This window comes from Manis pentadactyla, chromosome 9 (assembly GCF_030020395.1).
Source record: "Manis pentadactyla isolate mManPen7 chromosome 9, mManPen7.hap1, whole genome shotgun sequence".
Classification (NCBI taxonomy): Eukaryota; Metazoa; Chordata; class Mammalia; order Pholidota; family Manidae; genus Manis; species Manis pentadactyla.
Genome location: NC_080027.1, coordinates 42,487,353 through 42,511,956, shown reverse-complemented (window position 1 = coordinate 42,511,956; position 24,604 = coordinate 42,487,353). Strand labels below are relative to the sequence as shown.

Genomic DNA, 24,604 nt, shown 5'->3' with positions numbered 1-24,604 from the left:
AGAGGTTAAAATCTCCTACATGCTTTATTGGACTTTCAAAGAATCTTATGAAATAACACAGAAAAAACCCATGTGAGGGTGCCCAGGGAGTAAAGGGCAGTCTGCAGCCTAGCACCCTCCTAAGACAAGCCCCAGGTGCCCGGACCCCAGGCCCAAAATAGGATCCCAGAGTAAAGGCATGGCAGCAAGTGGGGCAGAGGGAAAATACCTTAACAGCCATAGCAAAAACAGGTAAGGGAGAGAACCATCTAGAGGATGGGAAGGGTGGGGAGAAGTGGTCACACAGCCACTTTCACCTACACTATCTTCCTTAGCCACCCCCTTTCCTAAACTAGCTGTGTCCTTTCTGAGCCTCTGGCCCAGGGTATGCAATAACATGAAAATGGAGTCTGACATGGGGAAGTATGCGGTGCAGGCACTTGGGAAATTCAGGAGATTTCTTTTTCAATTTTAAACTGTCTTTTGGTTCAAATGTGACAGTATCCTGCCCAACAGCTCCAGGGCCCCATTGGAGCCCTGTATCATTGCTGAGGCTCCCATGGCCAGGGGAGCTGATTGTCCTGAGTTCCAGGAGTATTGATGCTTGGGGAACACGTGGGCAGCACCTCTCACAGACAAACCCTCCTGTAGTGTGGGAGAGCAGGGATAAGAGAAAGGCAGGTGTGAGAGAAAAGGTGACTGCCATGTAGCCTATGACTCTGGCATCTACTCATCCTCCAACTAAGAGAATTCTCTCCCAATCCATCTCCTAGCCTGGCTACTCTTCAGAACTCTCTAGTGGCTTGTTCTCTGGGAAATGGTTTCGCTCCCCCATGGACCTGTGGAGGCCTGAGTGAGCTGCACACCATGGCTCCCTCTGGCCAGTCATGCTCCCAAAGAACAAACTTCAAACATCAGGCCCCACACTTCAGTCTGGGGCAAACAAAACCATCATAGGTGGAGTGGAACAGACCTGAGGCAAACAGGTGTCAGAAGTTACTCCTCATATCCTCCCCACTAGCTGCTAGGGGAAGCTGGGGAGTGGTGGGAAGGAGGAGCCTGAAAGCAGGAGACAGAAACAAGAAACCAAATCTCAAAACTGGGACAGCAGACACAGAAGCTGGACCCCAGATGTGGATCTGGGAGCTGAGGGGACAGCAACTAAGACATGCACTGAAGTGGAGAGGGAGTGACAGTAGCACCCCATGGTTGGGAGGGAGGCAGGGCAGGCAAGCCGTGATGCTTAGTTAATAAATAATTTTGAAGGACCCATGAATGAGGGGGGCAGGTATATACAGTGCCCAGGCCCTTGGACCAGCCCCTCCCATGCCCCACTCAAGGGGCCAGGTTTATCTTGGGAAGGAGGGAAAGGGGGGCAGAAGACCAGAGAAGGACAAACTGTCCCACCACTGCCACCCTCATCCTGCCTACTTTTTAAGAGGCTTCTTAAAGATTTTGAGGGGAAACTTCTTCCGGCCTGGGCTGGTGTCTGTCTCCTCACCAGTGGAGCCATTATCCTCCTCAGCCATGGCCTTCTTGCCAGCCAGGTGGGGAATGCGTGTATTTCGGCTAGCCTGTAGGGCTCGGCTGTCCCCAGCTGGAGATGGCGTGTCTGGGTCTGGGGAACTGGAGCTGTGAGAACGTGAAGAATCCAAAGGTGGAGAACCACCAGGTGGGGCTGAGGGGCTCAGCTCCATCAGGCTGTGGGCCTTGTCCAGCCCATGGTTCAGGGCCAGTAGTGCCTTCTTGGCCAGGGCAGGGCTATCAGGCAGTTTCTCCACCAAAGATCCGGGGTGGACCCCCTCAATCAGCCGGTGGCTGCCGTTGGAAGTCATGGCATTGAGAGCTTCATCTGCAGCACGGACCATCTGAGGAGGCTTGGAGGCCATACGCTGGCGGTCACTCATGTGGAGGGAGGACTCCGAATCGGAAAGGGTCAAATCCCTGCAAGACAGGGCAGAGAGAAAGAAAGGGACACATACAGAAAAGGGGGACAAAGGGAAAGTGGAAGAAGAGAGAGGACAACATGAGAAGACATAGAGCAGGATAATGGAGACAGAGAAGGGGTCAGGAGAGAGAAAAGGATAAACACACAGACAAGAAAGACAGAAGAATGAGAAACCAGGAAGTTGAGTAGGTCACATGTAGAAAAGATGGGAATAGGGAATGGGAACAGATTGGAGAAGAGACAGGGAGAAGAGAATAAAATTGAGGAGGAAGAAAAGCAAAAGGAGAAGCAGGCAGAAATAAGAAGGACCAAGAGGAATAAAAAAAGAAAAGGAAAAGTGATGGGGAGAGAAGAGACAGACAATAAGAAGCAAAAACAAATGTCATTATACTATCATCTGTCTGGCAAAGGGCTTTCTAATGCCTGGGCCTGCTGAATGGCCAGGCCCTAAACTGGTGCAGCCATAGGCTTAAATCCCACAGGCATCTTCCTCAATAAAACCTCTGCCTTCCCATAGCTGGCAAGATTTCTTTGGACTCAACCCTAGGCTAATGTAACCCACATATTACTCTGAGTCACCGTTTTCCATGCCTTCCCCACTTACTCCTGTTACACCCTGGGACATATCCAGTCTGAGCCAGGCCCCAAGGAACAGGGCACATGCAGTAAGTGGGCCTGACCCAGACTGGGCAGGAGAAGGTTAGAACAGCCTTGCAAACAATCCCTCTCCCACCCCAAAAGGCCAGGATGCTGCCTCTGCCAGCCCTCTCACAGGATTCAAAGCAGGTCATACAGAAGTGTTTCTGAGTTCAAACCAAAGTTCACTGGCAACAAAAGTTGGGGTATTTTTCAGAGCTCTGCTGAGAAGGAGAATATAGGGAGGTGTAGAAAGATGGGACATTGGCCTTTAAGGAGCAATGGTTCACAAGAGCTGCACACTAGAAGTTCCAAGGTCTGATTCAATTTACATCTCTGCCTGAGGCTTGCTGTGTGACCTCGGACAAGTCATCTAACTTTGCTGGTCCTCAACTTGGCCAAATGAAGATAACACCGATTCAATAATCTTACAAACTCTTTGGAAGATCAAATATGTTGGGAAAGCACTTGGAAATGTAGAAAGTATTGAGAGAATGAAAATGATGAGGCCAGTCAAGGTGGAAGACCTATACATGGGACAGTCACAAGAGGCTTCTTTGCAAGGCTGAGTTATGGGGATGTGGCACTGCACACTGGACATGCACACACAAAGGCTAATTCAGAAATTTGAGACCCTTTAAGGGCTGGCTATTCCTAAGAAGGCCATGAACCAATTCTGGATGCAATGCCTCCTACCTCTACAGACAAATGGTAAAAATGGGGGTTCCCTACCAATCCCTTAACCCTCCTACTTTCCCAGAGGCCTGAGAACCTGTGGTAGAGGCAGAGGAGGGGCCTAAGGGGAAGGCTTAACCATCCATGTCAGGAAGCCAATGGGAAATAGGAGTAGAAGGGGAGAGCACCACAGGACCTGGAAAGGAGGCTGTGGATCAAAAATCAGGGAAGGCCCTAGGCGCTTAAAACAGGCAAGAGCACAAGGTTGGCTCATAGTTATTACAGGTTTAACTGTCAGTAGGAAAAAATTAACTAAGCAGCCACACCATGGATTCATGCCTTCCCGAAGACAGGGGACAACAGAACAATTCTATTATATCCTCCAATTCCCATCTACAAACTCTAGTGTTTACCAATATTTGGTATTATATTTGGTTTCACGTAGCTGACACTGTCTATGCTTCTCTGAGCCCAAAGATGATCCTCTCCATATCCTGCCTTTTCCACACACACACAGAGCAAGGTGTCGAGGAAACTCTGGGGAGCACCCTCATGGGGAAAAGGGGACCTCTAAACTGAGGAGGTGAAGATCCTAGGGGCCTACCTTTCTTATGCCAAGGAAGATAGGTGAGACTCACTCCTCCTTGCCCACAGCTGCATTTAGGTCATGATTCCCATCCCTTTTTGCCCCTTTCATCAACTAAAAGCTGAAATTCCAAAGCAAGAGAAGAACTTGGAAGGAAGCCTGTGCAGATGTAGAGGGGAAAAGGCCCAAACAGGCAAGTTCACCTTCCCTCCCTGAATCTTTGGGACAATTCAGGTCAAGGGTGTCCCTCCCCAAAAGCTGGGCTACCTTGGGCTCCCATCCCAAGCTACTAACCTTACTAGAGAGCCTGTTTGCCTTTAGAGATGATCCTCTGGTGCATGGTACAAAAGAAAATTAAGTAGTGAACAGGCCAGGTGGATACAAGTACCTCCCCACCCTCCATTCCCCCCTACTACCCTCAGCTTGGGCCTTGGATCCTGTGACTCACAGCATCTCCTAGTGCCCCCAACCCAATTCAGACCTCTCCATCTAACTGGGAGTGGCAGCCTCCCTGCCTAGGCTTTTGGATGAAAATGAGGATGAGAATGAAGATGAGTAGCTCTGTTGAGTGATAATTCTTGTAAAGGTAGTCCTTTTGTGAAAGAGGGACAGCCCCCAAGGATAACTATCCAGAGGTTCTAGGGGCAGAGCTAGAGAGATTGGTATCCAGAATGAGGCAGCAATGGGGTAAACAGCTGCAGCCCAGAAACTAGGACTGGGCCACACAGCTTCAGAGATGAGGGGTATCCCAGAGGAGAGGCACTTTCTGAGGGTCCACTAAGCTTGTTCCAGGTAAGATCAAGGCTACTATCTCTGACCCTAGCTTGTAAACTTGAGATATTTAGCAGGGAAAGTCCCTGCAGCTACCAGACAAGGCTATGAGAGAAACCCTTTCACCAATTCTTATACAGTTCACTGTTCTGAGACCGTGTAGAAGGACAAAAATATCCAACACAATGTCCTGGTGTGGAAAGCCAAGTTCTAGTCTGTGTTCTGCTTCTAATTAGCTATGGGGGCTGGGGGAAATTACTTAATTTCAGAACCTTAAACACTCTAAAGTGTTCTAATGCCTGCCCCACCTATAAACTTTTCTTATCCTAAACCCCTAAACCTGTTTTCCCTCTGCTGTTCCCTAATTCCATGAAAGGTACTTTACCCATTTGGTCACCCATGCTAGAAACCTGGGTGTCAGCCTAGACTCCTCCCTCCCTTTCACTCCTCAAAGCCAGTTACCAAATTAATCCTCTCCTTTCAATTCCAAGACCTTATTACCTGCTCTACTGATCCACTGCAATGACTTCCAAATTCCAGTAGTCACCCTCTTTTTTCCTTTATACAGGACACTAAAATGTTACTTCTAAAATGCAAATCTGACCAGTTCTTTCTTTTAGAAACCCTTCCATCTCCTAAGGGTAATGGCCTAATGCCTAGCCTTTCAGAGCCCTTCATTCTAGCTTCATCTGCTACCCCTTCCCACCAACACATCCCCTTAAACCTCCATGCTTCTGCACATAATGTTTCCTCTGCCAAGAATACACTTTCTGCTTTTCCTGCACACAGGTTGTTGGCACAAATGTCATCTCCTTTGTGAAGCATTCCATCCAGGCACACACTGTTAGTCACTCCCTCCTCAACAGCCCCATAGCACTTATCAAATTGTCCCATAATTATTTATGTACCTCCCCAAGACCAGACTAATTATTGATGGCTGGGACTGCATCTTATCATCTATGAATCTCCATGCTCAGTAGGGCCTGGTACAGAGTAGGTATCAGTAAACCTTTGTTGAAGGAATAAAGGCCATGAGACCCCACTGAGATAACAATATGAAAGCATACAGTTTAGGCAAAAGTGCTACAGGGCCATGAGGAAGGGGGTTGTGACTCACTTTTAGCATCAGCAAACCCCAACAGAAGAGAGAAGAAAGGTGTGGGGAACTAGGCTGACTTTAAGAAGGAGTCTCAGGGCTGGGAAAGAGCACGGCAAGGAGAAGATGCCCCACTGCACACACCCCCACAGCTGACCAAGCAGCAGCCAGCAGGCAGAGGCCCAGGCAAAGGTAGCAGAGAGGGAAGAAAGGGAAGAAAGAGAGCTGATACCCCAAGCTCTCTGAATGCCCAGGCATCACAGCGGTGCTGTCAGAAGGGGGAGGGTCAGGGTAGGGCTCCATCTGGAGGAAATAGGAAGTGCTGTGGTGGAAATTAACAGGGTGGACATGAACGGCGGTGATGGAGGTGGTGGTGGTGGTGGTGGCTGTAGTAGAGGAGCAGGAAGAAGAAGCAGAGGCAGATGGAGAGCTGGTTCCGTGGCCTTCAGAACTGAAAGACTGTCCAGATGAAAGGCTGCGCATTCACCACAGAGATACCCGGCTTGTCAAGAAGTGGCCGGCCTCGCCCTCTACCAACCTCTGAGATCCCAGGCTATGCTGTGGCTCCGTCAGGCGCTGCCGGACACTGCTCTGCAGGCTGGGGGCTGCAAGGAGAATGAACAAAGTGTGAGGAAGGGCCAACCTATTTTGGGCTGGCAGGAAAGCAGGTTTCCCATGGAGAAATGCTTGCTGGAGACCACTCTGAGCCTTTGGTGCCCAATCTAGAGAATGGGCACCTCCTCCCAAAATCCTCCCACCAGTGGTCCTAAAAGGAAGGGGAAACTGAGATGAGGTGCCCAGGTCAGTTCTAGTGGCAATTCCAGTGGAAGGAGACATAGGGCCAACGTGAGTACAGAGGGAGACAGCAAGGCAGTTAGTGGGAGGACACAGGCATGACAGGGCAGGACTGGGGGTTGGAGCAAGGTCTGGGAGAGCACTAAGAACCAGTCTTTTAAGAAAGCCAAACTCAGGAAGTAATTCACAGTTTAGATAAGGATTCATGTACAAGCATGGTTACCATATCATTATTATTCATAATTGTGTGAAAGTAAACATAAAGGTGGAGCAATGGGAAATGAAAATACAGCCAGTTGCCAGAAGACTCTACAGATTTTTTAAATGCTGCTTATGAAAAAGTTTTAAAAATATAAAAAAATGCCTATTAAAATGCTCCGGAAAAAACAAAAGGATACAAACTTATATGTAAAAGAAATACCTTGAGCTATGGAATTCAAAAGACTAGAGTTTGAAAGCAGGCCTTTCCACCTCTAGCTGTGACCTTGAGTGACTTACTTCCCTATTTTAATTCCTAACTTATAAAACCCTGCAGGGTTTTCATCAGGCCTCAAGATAATGTATTTAAGGTATCTGACACAGTTCATGGTGCTCAGTATATGACAGTGGTTATCATTATCTTGACAACATAAAAAAATCATAAAAATTTCACAGACTAAAGACTAAAAGAGAAGGTGCTCAAATATGGTGAGACTATGAACGTCTTTTTTATGCTCATATTTACTCTTCTTACTTTCCAAATGTCCTCTAATAAGCATGGAAACAACAAAGAACCAGCTCCTGGAATAATGCTGCAAATCAGGCTCTTGGAAGATGATGGCCACCATGCCCAGTGAAGGGGTACATGGGCACCAGGTAACCTAGTAATGTGCTAAAGCATCCCCCTTGGGCTCACTCCCAACTCCACAGAATTCACACCTTTTTTTTCCTCCTGCCTGCCTTCTCCCCAGAGATGGGGGTGAAGGCCAGGTTAAAAGAGTGACAGAATTACGATTAGCATGTATAGTGGAGGGGGGTACGGGGAGGGCTGTGCAACACAGAGAAGACAGGTGGTGATTATACAGCACCTTGCTACGCTGATGGACAGTGACTGTATTGGGGGGGGTGGGAACTTGGTGAGGGGGGGAGCCTGGTAAACATAGTGTTCTTCATGTAATTGTAGATTAATGATACCAAAATAAAATAAAATAAAAAGAGTGACAGAAGCGATCCAAGAGCCACCAGGGAGAGAGCACCGTTCCATGGTGATGGAGAGCCTGGGACGCAGGGCTTCTATGGCTCATGGCTTGAAGGTGAGGCTGAAGAAGCATGGAATAGGAAGGGGGGAAGGGAGAGGAGAAGGGAAAGATGGAGAGGAAAAGGGAGAAATATGAAAAAGAGAAAAGGGTGAGGATCTTTCCTTCCCTCTTTCCATCCCAGACCAGCTGGAGGAAGGACCACCAGGACCTCTGTCTAGCTGGACTGAAAAAAGAAGCCTAAGCCCTCTATCACCCCAGGTGTTCTCTCCAGCCCTCCGCTGAGCAGGCTGATTCTTCTCGCTCCCGAACCTCTCCCAGTGTTAGCAGGGACAGTGCTGACGAATAGAGGGAGCAGGCAGGGGAGTGAGGCAAGCAGGAGTAGGACCCGCAGGGAAGGAGTGTTGGTTTAGTCCCAAAAGTTGGAAAAACAAAAGCCCCAAAGGGGCTCCTCAAACCCGGGTATTTCCAGAGGGACTGATCATCCGAGCCGGCGGATGTCGAGCAGAGAGAACGGTCACTGAACCTACGCCCCATCAACCAGGCAGCATCTACGGTCCAACAGCCAGGCCAAAAGGAGAAGAGAATCTGATTTACAGAGGGCTTCAGTCTGCCCATCAGTGGGATGAGGGAAAGGGCCAGGGGGCAAGGGGTGGGTATCTCAGAGCTATCGAAGGTCCCTCCCAACATGGAGAACACAGGAGCCTTTAAATCAGTATGTCAGGCGCTTGCCATGATCCTATCCTTCTTGGGCCTCTAACTAAAGCCCTGACAGGGTATCAGACCAGGGAGTCTAAGAAGCTTGGCCAGAGGCAAAGTATCATTGAAGAAATTTACCAATAAAGCCTGTGTAGAGCTGGAATCCAGCCTAATTAAAGAATCTGAAAGTGAGTCCTTAACCTGGCCCCAGCTTTCTGCCATCCCTTCTGCACTTGTGGAATAGAGGGCCAGGACAACAGCTTATCCATAAAGGTCTATTCTACCTACCTAGACTAGCCTCTCATTCAGAGAAAAATTCAGTTGAGCCAGTCAGGGCTTAGTCCCTTCATTCATTGAATTCCCGCTGTTTCTCTTTGACTCCGCTCTACTCAGCTCGCATCACTCTCATGAGAAGAGAGGGAGGGAAGACCCAGGATGGGGGGTGGTAGAGGCCCCAGAGCTCAGGTGCAGAGCCAGACATGCTTGTGCAGGAGGTGATTCCTCCTGGACAAGAATGTCTTTATGGCTTGGAGAACTTAGGGCTATATCATTTGAAGGTACTACCGTTGTCATGGAGCCACACATAAAAAGGCAGAAAGAAATATCATTCCATTCATCTACTTTAGCAAATAAGAATAAGGCATATCAAATGAAAAACAAATAAAAGCAATAAATAATCAAAATGAATGCCACTTTTATATTATGAACCACTGAAGTATATTATTTTTATAAAGGTAGATGGGGGGTGGGGAAGAATAAAGGGATTAAAACACAGAGTGAAGGGAGACACACTTAACACAATAGACCCAGAGAGGCAGACAGAGCTTATAGCAAGGAAAAATCACCAAGAGGACAGCTAAAAAGGAATAACCTGAGGCAAACTGTACTTTATTAGCCAAGGCCCTGGGCTGAATTATATTCCTTGGTATCTGCCCGATACGCTGTTCTGCACAGCAGGGCCGATGGCTCAGCCTGGCATCAAAAGCTTCTACTCTCATCCCAACCCAAGAGGTCACCTACACTGCATGGACAAGGGAGACACAATCTCCTCATCCAAGTCATCCATGTCGTCAGTCATGATGAAGTGGGCAGGGTTGGGGCGCGTAGTGCCCATCCAGCTGGGGTCTATGTTGAGGGCAGCCACCAGGGAGTGGATGCCAGGGTTATTGACAATCTGGAAGCCACAGAGGATCTCAATTTGTTGCCAGCGGTGCAGGCGTTCCCTCAGTGCTGCTGTCACCTCACTCAGAGCTTGCCTGAAGACAGATGACAGAGAATTGCATGGGTTTGGCGTGAGCCCCAGTAGGAATGAGGACCCTTAGAGGAACAAGTTGAGGTGGTATGTGTAAATAAGAAGCACAATTAAATCACAAACTTAAGAACAAGGTGGGAGCTGGATAAGGGCTGGGGCAGGAGACCAGAGCTGTCCCTCTGCCAGCGAACAAGTAGAATTCAGTTTGGAGGCCTTGCACAACCTCAAACTGAGGATGGGATGGGCAGTGCCAGAGCTGGGCAACAGGTGCTACTTACTTAGCCGTCAGGATTTTGTGATCCACATCATCCAGGGAAGAGCTGTGGGCCACGTGGAAGGTACCAAAGAGTGTGTTCCTCTTCTTTTTTATCTTCTCAGCCTGCCAAGATAAGGCCCTCAGCTTTAAAAGAGCAGGAATTAGAGGTTGGAGAAAGGAGAAGTGCCTTTCTGTGGCTGGGTCACCTTCCTCCAAGCATAGCTTGGGTTGTACAAGGAAAAAGAAGAGAAGAAGGGAAAAGGAAGAAGGCAAGGGGAGGAAATAGAGTAGTGGAAGACAAAAATAACAGGCAATGAAAAATGTGAAGGCATCCCCTGTCAGTACTCTGGCTCCAGAAGGATTCTGCCCCCATGGCAGCCTGGTTCCCTCTGCTCCCCTCTACCTGCCTCCATTCCACTTGCCGCATCTTTTTGGAAGCCAGGTGGGAGTACACCTATACCCTCATTCCCTCCTCCAGACCCCTGAGGACATTATCAGAAGCTGTATATTAGGAAAAGAAGCAGAACCCAGCACCAGGATAGCTCTCTGTCCAACAGGAGGGAGGAGGAGAGGCAGAGAGGAGTAAGAAAGGCAGGTGATAGGGACGGGGGCAAGGGGGAGAGAAGAGGGCAGCAGGAATGCAGTTCTCACCCCTTCCTTTGCCACCAGCAGCTGCTTCTCAGCATTCTGCTTCTTGATGTTGTAGTACTGTACCTCCACCTCGTGTGTCAGCTGCAGCCACTTCTGAAGGGCCTCTGGAGCATACCAGGAGCTGTGTGATTCCAGCTCCTTCTCTGCTTTCCTTAAGGCTTCCCGAACCTGTGCGGCCAAGAGGGTGTGAGTACATTAAAACTATCACGACCCTCCCCAGTGCCTCTGTATAATACTTCAGGATTCAGAGTTCTTATCTCTCTCACTTGAGGAGAGAGGAAAAGGATTATTCTCTACATTTTATACACACACACATATGGAAGCAAGCTCAGAGAAGGAAAGTAGCCTCCTTAAGGTCACCCAAGTCAGTAGTGTGAACAAGAGCTCAAACTGAGATTTTTCTGTTGCCAGACTAGAACACTGTCTTCCCACATATTAGCTGCCTTTCCTGGTCACACAGCCTACCAGTAATCTTTGCTGCTCTCTGGAGGCACAGGTCAACTCAGTGAAACATCTTCTGAGATTTGGAGTTTCTGCTTCAAACTCAAGACATCAAAATATGGCAGAAAAAGCACTTGAGGGAATCTGATTTTGGTTCTTGGTCTCTCACTCAACTGGCTGTGTGATCCTGTGCTTCCTACAGCAAATCTCAGTGTGAGGAAGAACTTTATCCAGGGCAAGTCCAAACCATAGATGAAGGGGTGATCTCAGGAGAGAGTAAGCTCCCCATCATGGGAGGTATGTGAAGAGTTCATGTCAGAAAGGCCTTAAAAATGATTCCTAGTAGAAGCTGGGAAAAAGACAGCAATGTGAGAAGTGAAGCAGAAACCTCCCCCAAAAAACCACATATAACATGAAAATATAGCAAATAGAACTAATCTTGAAAGAGTGACTGGAAAGAAGACTGCAACAGACAGCCTACATCTGGGGAAAAGAGAAGACGTCACGGAAAAGGGTAAAGTAGCAAAGCCACAATTGGGCGGGACCCAAGCCCACCCTCACCCCAGCTCACAGGTAGGAGGAAGAGAAACAAAGCAGGGAGGGAGTAGAAGCCCAGCCACCCCCTGGAGATCTGCTCCAGGAGCAGAAACGAACATTACATGGTGCTCTGGAGATTAGAGGGGTTGAAAAGCAAACACAGGCAGAATACTTGGAGAGAGTGATTCCAGCTGCTTGTGGAGAAAAGGTACCCATAACCAGCTGCTCCAGAACAAAAGAAAGGCGGGCACATTGAAAGACTTCCCAACAGTGAGAGGGTTGCTAAATGGGCAAGGATTACACAGAGCTTGCTGCTCAGGAGAAAGGACAGGTGGAAAAAATTGTCCTGGTAACTCAGTCCAGCAGGTTGGGAACTTTCAGGAGCTTCAGGCACTCCATTCCCCTGGCTGGCAATGCAGTGCAGAGGCCCCCCACTGCAATATGCAGTCTTCCACTCCTTCCTCCCGGCCAGCTCTTGTTCACACACCTGCTGCCACCACTATCACAGCAGGCCAGCCGGAGGGTGACCCTGCCTATGGCAGTTACGAGGACATGAGGCAGAGGCTCCTTCCTGAGTGCTTGTCCCACTGGACTTGGTAATGGAGGCAGGAACTGCAGCTGGAAAGCAGGAAAGAGCTCTTTCCTCCCGGGAGGCAGTGGCGCTGATCACCTGCGACCCCCGCCATTGCTCCAGGTCCTGGGAAGCTCCAGAGAGTAGAGCTTCTGGGCACGGGAGGGCACTGCCTATGCAAAGTTATTATTCCATACTAATCACCAGAAATATAAACAATAAAAATTTTTTGTACAAACGAGAATCCCACAACACCAGAAAGAGGGCTAAGTGAAACTGAAATCACCAATCTTCTTGATAAATATTTCAAAATAAAAATTATAAACATGCTCATAGAGTTACAGAAAAATATTAAACATCTCAGGGAAGACATCAAGAGATGGAAACTTTGAAAAATACAGTACCTGAAATGAAACATACAATGGAGGGATTTGAAAGCAGATTAGACAAGATAAAGGAGATGGTGAATGAAACAGAAATTAGAGAACAGGAAAAAAAAAAAAGAAGCTGAGGCACAGAAAAAAGGATCTCTAGGAAATAAAGAATAATAAGAGAACTGTGCAACCAAGCCAAAAGGAACAATATTCGCATTATAGGGGCCCCAGAAAAAGAAGAGAGAGAAAACGGGATAGAAAGCCTCTTTCAGGAAATAATGGCTAAAAACTTCCCTAATTTGGGGAAGGAAATAGTCTCTCAGGTCATGGAAGTGCAGAGATCTCCCAACACAAGGGACCCTAGAAAGACAAAACGAAGACATATAATAATCAACATGGCAAAGATCAAGGACAAGGACAGAGTATTAAAAGCAGCCAGAGAGGTAAAAAAAACTCACATACAAAGGAAAGCCCAGTAGGCTATCATCAGACTTCTCAGCAGAAACCTTACAAGACAAAAGGAAGGGGTATGATATATTTAATGCAATGAAGCAGAAGGGCCTCGAACAAAATACTTTCCCAGCAAAATAATCATTTAAATTTAAAGCAGGGATTAAATAATTTCCAGATAAGCAAAAGTTGAGGGAATTTACCTCCCACAAATAATCTCTAAATGTATTTTAAAAGAATTGCTATAGATGGAAGTGTGACTAAGGTTGTCACCAGAGAAAATAAAACCACAGTAAAGGAATTAGACCAATTAATTACTAAGCAAATGCAAAATTAAATAAACTACAAAGAAAGTCAGTCAAGGGATACAAAGAAAACAGATTATGACACCTAATATACAAAGAGTGAGGAGGAAGAAAAAAAAGGGAGGGAAAGAAAACAACTGTTAGATTGTATTTGAAATAGTGTAATAAGTGAGTAAGTCAGACTGTTAGATACTAAACAAGCTGCCCTTGAACCTTTGACAACCACGAATCCAAAGCCTGCAATAGCAATAAGTACATATCTATTGATAATCACCCTAAAGGTAAGTGGACTGAATGCACCAATCAAAAGACACAGAGTTACAGAATGAATAAAAAGACAAGACCCATCTATATGCTGCCTACAAGAGACTCACTTCAAACCCAAAGACATACACAGACTAAAAGTGAAGGAATGGAAAAAGATATCTCAGGAGAAATAGATTTCAAAAAAAAGAAAACAAAAAACATTCAAAACAATGAAAGTAACAAGAGACAAAGAAGGACATTACATAATGATAAAGGGGTCATCCAACAAGAGGATATAACCATTATAAAGATCCATGCACCCAATATAGGAGCACCTAAATATGTGAAACAAATCCTAACAGAACTATAGAGGGAAATAGAATGCAATACATTTATTATAGGAGACTTCAACAAACTACTAACTCCAAAGGACAGATCAAGCAGACAAAATAAGTAAGGAGACAGAGGCACTGAACAACACATTGGAACAGATGGACTGAACAGGCATCTACAGAACATTCCACCTAAAAGCAGCAGGATACACATTCTTCTCAAGTGCACATGGAACATGTTCAAGAACAGATCACATACTAGGCCACAAAAAGAGCCTCAGTAGGATTAGAATAAAGATGGCGGCATGAGAGGCAAGAAAGAGGCTTCCTCCTAAAACTGAATACAATTAGAAAATTTAATTGGTGCAAAAAATCCTGAGAGAGCAACATGAAAGAGGACGGCGTCAGAGTGCACACACCTGGAGAAAAGAGCAGACCTCACCGAACGGGGTAATGTACCAGAGCTGTGGCTCCACGGGACCCGAGCCCTTCCCCCACCCCAGCTCACCGACGAGAAGAAGAGAAATGGAGCAGGGAGGGAGTGGAAGGCTTGGGACTGATGAATACCTAGCTCCAGAGATATGCTCTGGGAGGACAAACCTACATTTCATGGTGCTTTCATGAGACTTGCATGACTACCGGGTTGGAAAGTTAATACAGGCAGAAGTCCTGGGGAGACTGGGATTCCGGCCGCTTGTCAAAAGCAGGGATCCATATCCGGCTGCTCTGGGACAAAAACTTATACCTGTGTGCTTGGCCCACTGGCTCAGGCAGTGGAGACAGGCACAGCAGCCGGGAGGCAGGGAACAACTCTTTCCTCCCCCAGGCACCAGTACCACTCCCCTGCGACCCCTGACATTGCTTCAGGGGCTCAGCAGCTTCAGAATAGAGCTTCTGGACACTGGAGGACGCCATATACAAACATTAAACACCAAAGGAACCTTGTCCAGAGTAAAATTATTAATACAACTCCAGAGAAAGATTTAAATGATATGGACCTCATGACTCTTCCTGAAAGGGAGTTCAAAATTAAAATCATCAACATTCTAATGGAGGTAAGGAAAGACATCCAAGAACTCAGGAATGAATTCAGGTCGGAGATCCAATGGCTGAAGAGCACTATGGAGGGTATTAAAAGCGGGTTGAATACGGTGGAGGAGACTATATATGAAATAGAAACTAGAGAACAGGAATACAAAGAAGCTGAGGCACAGAGATAAAAAAGGATCTCTAAGAATGAAAGAATATTGAGAGAACTGTGTGACCAATCCAAGTGGAACAATATTCGCATCATAGGGATGCCAGAAGAAGAAGAGAGAGAGAAAGGGATAGAAAGTGTCTTTGAGGAGGTAGTTGAAGAAAACTTCCCCAATCTGGGGAAGGACATAGTGTCTCAGGCCATGGAGATCCATAGATCTCCCAACCCAAGGGACCCAAGAAAGACAACACCAAGACACATAGTAATTAAAATGGAAAAGATCAAGGATAAGGACAGACTGCTAAAAGCAGCCAAAGAGAGAAATAAGATCACATACAAAGGAAAGCCCATCAGGCTAACATCAGACTTCTCAGCAGAAACCTTACAGGCCAGAAGGGAGTGGCATGATGTATTTAATGCCATGAAGAAGAAGGACCTAGAACCAAGATTACCTTATCCGGCAAAATTATCATTTAAATTTGAAGGAGGGATTAAACAATTTTCAGATAAGCAAAATCTGAGAGAATTTACCTCCCACAAACCATCTCTACAGTCTATTTTGGAGGGACTGCTATAGATGGAAGTGTTCCTAAGGTTGAATAGCAGTCACCAGAGGTAATAAAACCACAGTGAAGAGAACAGAACAGCTAATTACAAAGAAAATGCAAAATTAAATTAACTATCCTCAAAGTCAATCAAGGGATAGACAAAAAGTACAGAATTTGATACCTAATATATAAAGAATGAAGGAGGAAGAAAAAGGAGGAAAAATAGAAAAGAACCTTTAGATTGTGTTTGTAACAGCATACTAAGTGAGTTAACTTAGAATCTTAGATAGTAAGGAAAGTAACCTGGAACCTTTGGTAACCACGAATCTAAAGCCTGAAATGGCAATAAGCACATACCTATCGATAATCACCCTAAATGTAAATGGACTGAATGCACCAATCAAAAGACATAGAGTCACTGAATGGATAAAAAAGCAAGACCCATCTATATGCTGCTTACAAGAGACTCACCTTCAACCCAAAGACATGCACAGACTAAAAGTTAAGGGATGGAAAAAGATATTTCATGCAAACAATAGGGAGAAAAAAGCAGGTGTTGCAGTACTAGTATCAGACAAAATAGACTTCAAAACAAAGAAGGTAACAAGAGATAATGAAGGACATTACATAAAGATAAAGGGCTCAGTCCAACAGGAGGCTATAGCCATTATAAATATATATGTACCCAACACAGGAGCACCAGCATATGTGAAACAAATATTAACAGAACTAAAGGAGGAAATAGAATGCAATGCATTCATTTTAGGAGACTTCAACACACCACTCACTCCAAAGGACAGATCCACCAGACAGAAAATAAGTAAGGACACAGAGGCACTGAACAACACAATAGAACAGATGGACCTAATAGACATCTATATAACTCTACACCCAAAAGCAACAGGATACACATTCTTCTCAAGTGCACATGGAACATTCTCCAGAATAGACCACATACTAGGCCACAAAAAGAGCCTCACTAATTCAAAAAGACTGAAATCCTACCAACCAACTTTTCAGACCACAAAGGTATAAAATTAGAAATAAATTATACAAAGAAAGCAAAAAGGCTCACAAACACATGGAGGCTTAACAACATGCTCCTAAATAATCAATGGATCAACGACCAAATTAAAATGGGGATACAGCAATATATAGAAACAAACTTCTGTTTTGCCCCAGATTCTGTGGGACACAGCAAAAGCAGTCTTAAGAGGAAAGTATATAGCAACCCAGGCATATTTTAAAAAGGAAGAACAAACCCAAATGAATAGCCTAACGTCACAATTATCAAAATTTGAAAAAGAAGAACAAATGAGGCCTAAGGTCAGCAGAAGGAGGGACATAATAAAGATCAGAGAAGAAATAAATAAAATTGAGAAGAATAAAACAATAGCAAAAATCAATGAAACCAAGAGCTGGTTCTTTGAGAAAATAAACAAAATAGATAAGCCTCTAGCCAGACTTATTAAGAGAAAAAGAGAATCAACACACATCAACAGAATCAGAAATGAGAAAGGAAACATCATGACGGACCCAATAGAAATACAAAGAATTATTAGAGACTACTAAGAAAACCTATATGCTAAGAAGCTGGAAAACCTAGAAGAAATGGACAACTTCCTAGAAAAATACAACCTTCCAAGACTGACCAAGGAAGAAACACAAAATCTAAACAAACCAATTACCAGCAAAGAAATTGAAGCGGTAATCAAAAAGCTACCCAAGAACAAAACCCCCGGGCCAGATGGATTTGCCTTGGAATTTTATCAGACATACAGAGAAGATATAATTCCCATTCTCCTTAAAGTTTTCCAAAAAATAGAAGAGGAGGGAATACTCCCAAACTCATTCTATGAAGCCAACATCACCCTAATACCAAAACCAGGCAAAGACCCCACCAAAAAAGAAAATTACAGACCAATCCCTGATGAATGTAGATGCAAAAATACTCAACAAAGTATTAGCAAACCGAATTCAAAAATACATCAAAAGGATCATACACTATGACCAAGTGGGATTCATCCCAGGGATGCAAGGATGGTACAACATCCAAAAATCCATCAACATCATCCACCACATCACAAAAAGAAGGACAAAAACCATATGATCATCTCCATAGATGCTGAAAAAGCATTTGACAAAATTCAACATCCATTCATGATAAAAACTCTCAACAAAATGGGTATAGAGGGCAGGTACCCCAACATAATAAAGGCCATATATGATAAACCCACAACCAACATCATACTGAACAGTGAAAAGCTGAAAGCATTTCCTCTGAGATCAGGAACAAGACAGGGATGCCCACTCTCCCCACTGTTATTCAACATAGTACTGGAGGTCCTAGCCATGGCAATTAGACAAAACAAAGAAATACAAGGAATCCAAACTGGTAAAGAAGTCGTCAACCTGTCACTATTTGCAGATGACATGATATTGTACATAAAAGACCCTAAAGACTCCACTCCAAAACTACTAGAACTGATATCGGAATACAGCAAAGTTGCAGGATACAAAATTAACACACAGAAATCTGTGCTTTTCCTATACACTAACAATGAACTAATAGAGAAATCAGGAAAACAATTCCATTCACAACTGCATCAGAAAGAATAAAATACTTAGGAATAAACCTTACCAAGGAAGTGAAAGACCTATACCCTGAAAACTATAAGACACTCTTAAGAGAAATTAAAGAGGACACTAACAAATGGAAACTCATCCCATGCTCTTGACTAGGAAGAATTAATATCGTCAAAATGGCCATCCTGCCCTAAGCAATATACAGAGTCGATGCAATCCCTATCAAATTACCAACAACATTCTTCAATGAACTAGAACAAATAGTTCAAAAATTCATATGGAAACACCAAAGACCCCGAATAGCCAAAGCAATCCTGAGTAGGAAGAATAAAGTTGGGGGAATCTCGCTCCCCAATTTCAAGCTCTACTACAAAGCCACAGTAATCGAAAGTTTGCTACAGGCACAAGAACACAGCCACAGACCAGTGGAACAGAATAAAGACCCCAGATATTAACCCAAACATTTATGGTCAATTAATATATGATAAAGGAGCCATGGACATACAATGGGGAAATGACAGTCTCTTCAACAGATGGTGCTGGCAAAACTGGACAGCTACATGTAAGAGAATGAAACTGGATCAGTGTCTAACCCCATACACAAAAGTAAATTCGAAATGGATCAAAGACCTGAATGTAAGTCATGAAACCATAAAACTCTTAAAAAAAAACATAGGCAAAAATCTCTTGGACATAAACATGAGTGACTTCTTCATGAACATATCTCCTCAGGCAAGGGAAACAAAAGCAAAAATGAACAAGTGGGACTATATTAAGCTGAAAAGCTTCTGTACAGCAAAGGACACCGTCAATAGAACAAAAACGTACCCTACAGTATGGGAGAATATATTCATAAATGACAGATCCGATAAAGGGTTGACATCCAAAATATATAAAGAGCTCACACACCTCAACAAACAAAAGCCAAATAATCCAATTAAAAAATGGGCAGAGGAGCTGAACAGACACTTCTCCAAAGAAAAAATTCAGATGGCCAACAGACACATGAAAAGATGCTTCACATCGCTTGTCATTAGAGAAATGCAAATTAAAACCACAATGAGATATCACCTCACACCAGTAAGGATGGCCACCATCCAAAAGACAAACAACAACAAATGTTGGTAAGGTTGCAGAGAAAGGGGAACCCTCCTACACTGCTTGTGGGAAAGCAAAATAGTTCAACCATTGTGGAAAGCAGTATGGAGGTTCCTCAAAAAGCTCAAAATAGAAATCCCACTTGACCCAGGAATTCCACTTCTAGGAATTTACCCTAAGAATGCAGCACTCCAGTTTGAAAAAGACAGGTGCACCCCTATGTTTATCACAGCACTATTTACAATAGCCAAGAAATGGAAGCAACCTAAATGTCCATCAGTAGATGAATGGATAAAGAAGATGTGGTACATATACACAATGGAATATTACTCAGCTATAAGAAAAAACAGATCCTTCCATTTGCAACAACACGGATGGAGCTAGAGGGTATTATGCCCAGTGAAATAAGCCGGGTGGAGAAAGACAAGTACAAAGTGATTTCACTCATATGTGGAGTATAAGAACAAAGAAAAACTGAAGGAACAAAATAGCAGCAGAATCACAGAACCCAAGAATGGACTAACGGTTACCAAAGGGAAAGGGACTGGGGAGGAGGGGTGGGAAGGGAGGGATAAGGGCAGAGAAAAAGAAAGGAGGCCTTACGATTAGCATGTATAATGTGGGGGGCGGGGCATAGGGAGGGGTGTGCAACACAGAGAAGACAAGTAGTGAGTCTACAGCATCTTACTACGCTGATGGACAGTGACTGTAATGGGTTTTGTCTGGGGGGACTTGGTGAAGGGGTAGTCTAGTAACCATAATGTTCTTCATGTAATTGTAGATTAATGATAATAAAATGAAAAAAAAAGAGCCTCAGTAAATTCAGAAGGATTGAAATTGTACCAACTAGTTCTCAGGCCACAAAGGTATGAAACTAGAAATTAATTATGCAAAGACAACAAAAAAGCCCACACACGTGGAGGCTTAATGACATGTTCCTAAATAATCCATGGATCAATGACCAAATTAAAACAGAGATCAAGCAATAAATGGAGACAAATGAAAACAACAACTCAAAACCCCAAATCTGTGGGACACAGCGAAGGCCATTCTGAGAGGAAAGTATATCGCGATTCAGGCTTACCTCAAGAAAGAAGAACAATCCCAAATGAACAGTCTAAACTCACAATTAATGAAACTAGAAAAAGAAGAACAAATGAGGCCCAAAGTCAGTAGAAGGAGGGAGGCATAATAAAGATCAGAGAATAAATAAATAAAATTGAGAAGAATAAAACAATAGAAAGAATCAATGAAACCAGTAGCTGGTTCTTCAAGAAAATAAACAAAATAGATAAAACCCTAGTCAGACTTACCAAGAAAAAAAGAGAGTGTACACACTTAAACAGAATCAGAAATGAGAAAGGAAAAATCACTACAGACATCACAACAATACAAAGAATTATTAGAGAATACTATGAAAAATTATGTTAACAAATTGGATAATCTAGAGGAAATGGACAATTTTCTAGAAAAATACAACCTTCCAAAGAATGACCCTGGAAGAAACAGAAAATCTGAACACACCAATTACCAGCAATGAAATTGAATTGGTAATTTAAAAACTAGCTAAGGACAAAACTACTGTACCAGATGGCTTCACCACAGAATTTTATCAAACATTTAGAGAAGACTTAATATCCCTCCTCCTCAAAGTTCCAAAAAGTAGAAGAGGAGGGTATACTTCTCAACTCATTCTATGAGGCCAGCATCACTCTAATACCAAAACCAAGCAAAGACACACCAAAAAAAGAAAACTACAGACCAATATCCCTGATGAACATAGATGCAAAAACACTCAACAAAAATTACTAAACCAAATTCAAGAATACATTTAAAAAATCACACATTATGATCAAGTGCAATTTATCCCAGAAATGCAAGGATGGTACAGTACTCAAAAATTCATCAACATCATATACCATATCAACAAAAAGGACAAAAACCACATGATCATCTCCATAGATGCTGAAAAAGCACTTGACAAAATTCAACATCCACTCATGATAAAAACTCTCAACAAAATGGGTACAGAGGGCAAGTAACTCAACATAATAAAGGCCATACTGACAAACCCACAGCCAACATCATACTTAACAGTGAAAAGCTGAAAGCTTTTCCTCTAAGTTTGGGAACAAGAAAAGGATGCCAACTCTCACCACTTTTATTCAATATAGTATGGAGATCCTAGCCATGGCAATCAGACAACACAAAGTAATAAAAGGTATCCAGATTGGTAAGGAAGAAGTTAAACTGTCCCTGTTTGCAGATGACATGATATGGTACATAAAAAAATCTTAAAGGATCCACCCAAAAACTACTAGAACTAATAAGTGAAGTCAGCAAAGTTGCAGGACACAAAATTAATATGCAGGAATCTGTTCCATTCCTATATACTAATGATGAACTAGCAGAGAAATCAGGAAAACAATTCCATTTACAATTACATCAAAAAGAAGAAAACACCTAGGAATAAACCTAACCAAGGAGGTGAAAGACCTATATGCTGAAAACCACAAGACCCTCATGAGAGAAATTAAAGAAGAAACCAATACTTGGAAATATATCCTGTGCTCATGGACAGGAGAAATTTTATTGTCAAAATGGCCACCCTGCCTAAGCAATCTACAGATTCAATGCAATCCCTATCAAAATACCAACAGCATTCTTCAATGAACTAGAACAAATAGTTCTAAAATTCATATGGAACCACAAAAGACCCTGAATAGCCAAAGCAATCCTGAGAAGGAAGAATAAAGCTGGGGGCATTATGCTCCCCAACTTCAAGCTCTACTACAAAGCCACAGTAATCAAAACAGTATAGTACTGGCACAAGAACAGACCATAGATCAATGGAATAGAATAGAGAGCCCAGATATAAACCCACACATATATGGCCAATTAATATATGATAAAGGAGCCAAGGATATACAATGGGAGAATGACAGCCTCTTCAACAACTGGTGTTGGCAAAACTGGACAGCTACAAGTAAGAGAATGAAACTGGATTACTGTCTAACCCCATACACAACAGTGAACTTGAAATAGATCAAAGACCTGAATGTAAGTCATGAAACCATAAAACTCTTAGAAGAAAATGTAGGCAAAAATCACTTGAATATAAACATGATCAACTTTTTCCTGAACCCATCTCCTCAGGCAAGAGAAACAAAGCAAAAATGAACAAATGGGACTACATCAAACTAAAAAACTTCTGTACAGCAAAGGACACCATCACTAGAACAAAAAGGCATCCTACAGGATGGGAGAATATATTCATAAGTGACATATCCAATAAGGGGTTAACATCTACAACATACTAAAAAACTCACATGCCTCAACATCCAAAAAGAAAATCACCCAATTAAAAAATAGATGGAAGGATCTGAACAGACACTTCTGCAAAGAAGAAATTCAGTTGGCCAACAGGCATATGAAAAGATGCTCCACATCGCTAATTATCAGGGAAATGCAAATCAAAATGACAGTGAGATATCACCTCACACCAGTTAGGATGGACAACATCCAAAATACAAGAAACAACAAATGCTGGTGAGGATGTAGAGAAAGGGGAACCCTCCCACACTGTTGGTGGAAATATAAATTAGTTTAACCATTATGGAAAGCAATATGGAGGTTCCTCAGAAATCTAAAAATAGAAATACCATTTGACCCACTAACTCCACTCCTAGGAATTTACCCCAAGAAAACAATATCCCAGATTCAAAAAGACATATGCACCCCCATGTTTATCACAGCACTATGTATAATAGCCAAGATATGTAAGCAATCTAAGTGTCCATCAGTAGATGAATAAAGAAGATGTGGTACATATACAATGGAATATTATTTACACACAAGAAGAAAACAAACCCTACCATTTGCAACAACATGGATGGAGCTAGACGATATTATGCTCAATGAAATAAGCCAGGTGGAAAAAGACAAGTACCAAAAGATTTCCCTCATTTGTGGAATATAACAACAAAGCAAAACTGAAGGAACAAAACAGCAGCAGATTCACAGACTCCAAGGAGGGACTAGCATTTACCAAAGGGAAGGGGGAAGGAGGGTTGGAGGGGAGAGAGGGAGAAGGGGATTAAGGGGCATTATGATTATCAACATAATGTAGGGGGGATCATGGGGAAGGCAGTATATATAGCACAGAGAAGACAAGTAGTGACTCTATAGCATCTTACTATGCTGATGGACAGTGACTGCAATGGGGTGTGGAGGAGCCTTGATAATATGGGTAAATATAGTAACCACCATGGTGCTCATGTGAAACCTTCATAAGATTCTGTATCAATGATACCTTAACAAAAAGAAATGATTGCTAGTCCAGAAGGGCATTGGCCTGAATGCTCCCCAAAGTCTCCTCTAGCTCAGAGACTTTGCCTATGATTCTCCCACTGAACAGGGCAGGCAGGCTTTGAAGGGCACTCTCTACAACGTAAGAAGATGACAAGTCTTACCCCTAACATAGGCATCACCAAAAGACAGCCATGTATAAGCAGAAATCTCCCCACTGACTTTTCAGCAAAGAGCACACAATGAAGCAGAGAGTCACAAAGCACTCTAGTGTGAAAGGTCTGATGGTACACATACATGTTATATACACTGGATTCCTTGCTATCTCACCCAGGCTATCCGTATAAGTGACCCCCAAGTTCCCCATCTGGACTCCAAACTTTAGCTGGTCAGAATCCCAGAGAAAAGGGATTGAGAGCAGTCTCTTTATGCACAACTTCAGCCAATGGGACAAGTACGCCATATCTGGCCTGAGATCCTTTCCATAGCCTAAGACAGACCAGGAGGGTCTTAGCCAAGGACAGACATCTTTATTCCTTAGAGATCTAATGAGAGAACCAGTCTTCGCTTGGCTTTTGTTCCTATGGAAACATATAAAGAAACTGTAAAATGGCCCACTGCTGGCTTTATAGATTTAAAATGAAGAACAAATAGCATCGAGTCTAATACACCAAGTCTGAAAATTTATGAGCAAATTCTACATTAAAAGCAGTTTAAAAAATGGGATAAACTAAGAAGGGGAGAATGGAGAGAGAGAGAGGAGAGAGAAGAGAGCAAAGATAGTTGGAGAAACACACAAGGGCTAGCCAGGCTCCAAAACTGTTTAATGAGAGCCATAATTACAAAACAGGAAACCGCGAATTGAGGAGATGGGAGGCAGAGAGACAGAGACAGATACAGAAAGCTACACAAGTAATAAATGCCTGAAGGAAAAGAAGACAACAGAGAAGGGCTGGGGCAAGCCAAGAGTTCATAGGTCCCACTCTTTTATTCTATGGCTATGGTTCTCAGTCTTGTCACACACTGGAATC

At 43.6% G+C, this 24,604-nt stretch overlaps 1 protein-coding gene across 4 annotated transcripts in view; it reads right to left on the bottom strand.

Moving 5' to 3' along the window:
• STIM1 (stromal interaction molecule 1) overlaps positions 1-24,604 on the bottom strand; it is a 189,102-nt gene continuing 164,498 nt past the window's right edge. Inside the window, exons 8-14 of one of the 4 annotated variants that reach the window (XM_036904199.2) lie at positions 10,580-10,747; positions 9,951-10,051; positions 9,441-9,676; positions 8,180-8,272; positions 6,230-6,296; positions 4,119-4,155; positions 1,658-1,923 (exon numbers count right to left, since the gene is read on the bottom strand). In XM_036904199.2, the coding sequence (XP_036760094.1) occupies positions 1,879-1,923; positions 4,119-4,155; positions 6,230-6,296; positions 8,180-8,272; positions 9,441-9,676; positions 9,951-10,051; positions 10,580-10,747 (747 nt within the window). In that variant the 3' untranslated portion in view covers positions 1,658-1,878. Of the gene's footprint in view, positions 1,924-4,118; positions 4,156-6,229; positions 6,297-8,179; positions 8,273-9,440; positions 9,677-9,950; positions 10,052-10,579; positions 10,748-24,604 lie in introns of all 4 variants that reach the window. The other 3 variants (XM_036904196.2, XM_036904200.2, XM_036904197.2) reach the window with 3 other exon arrangements.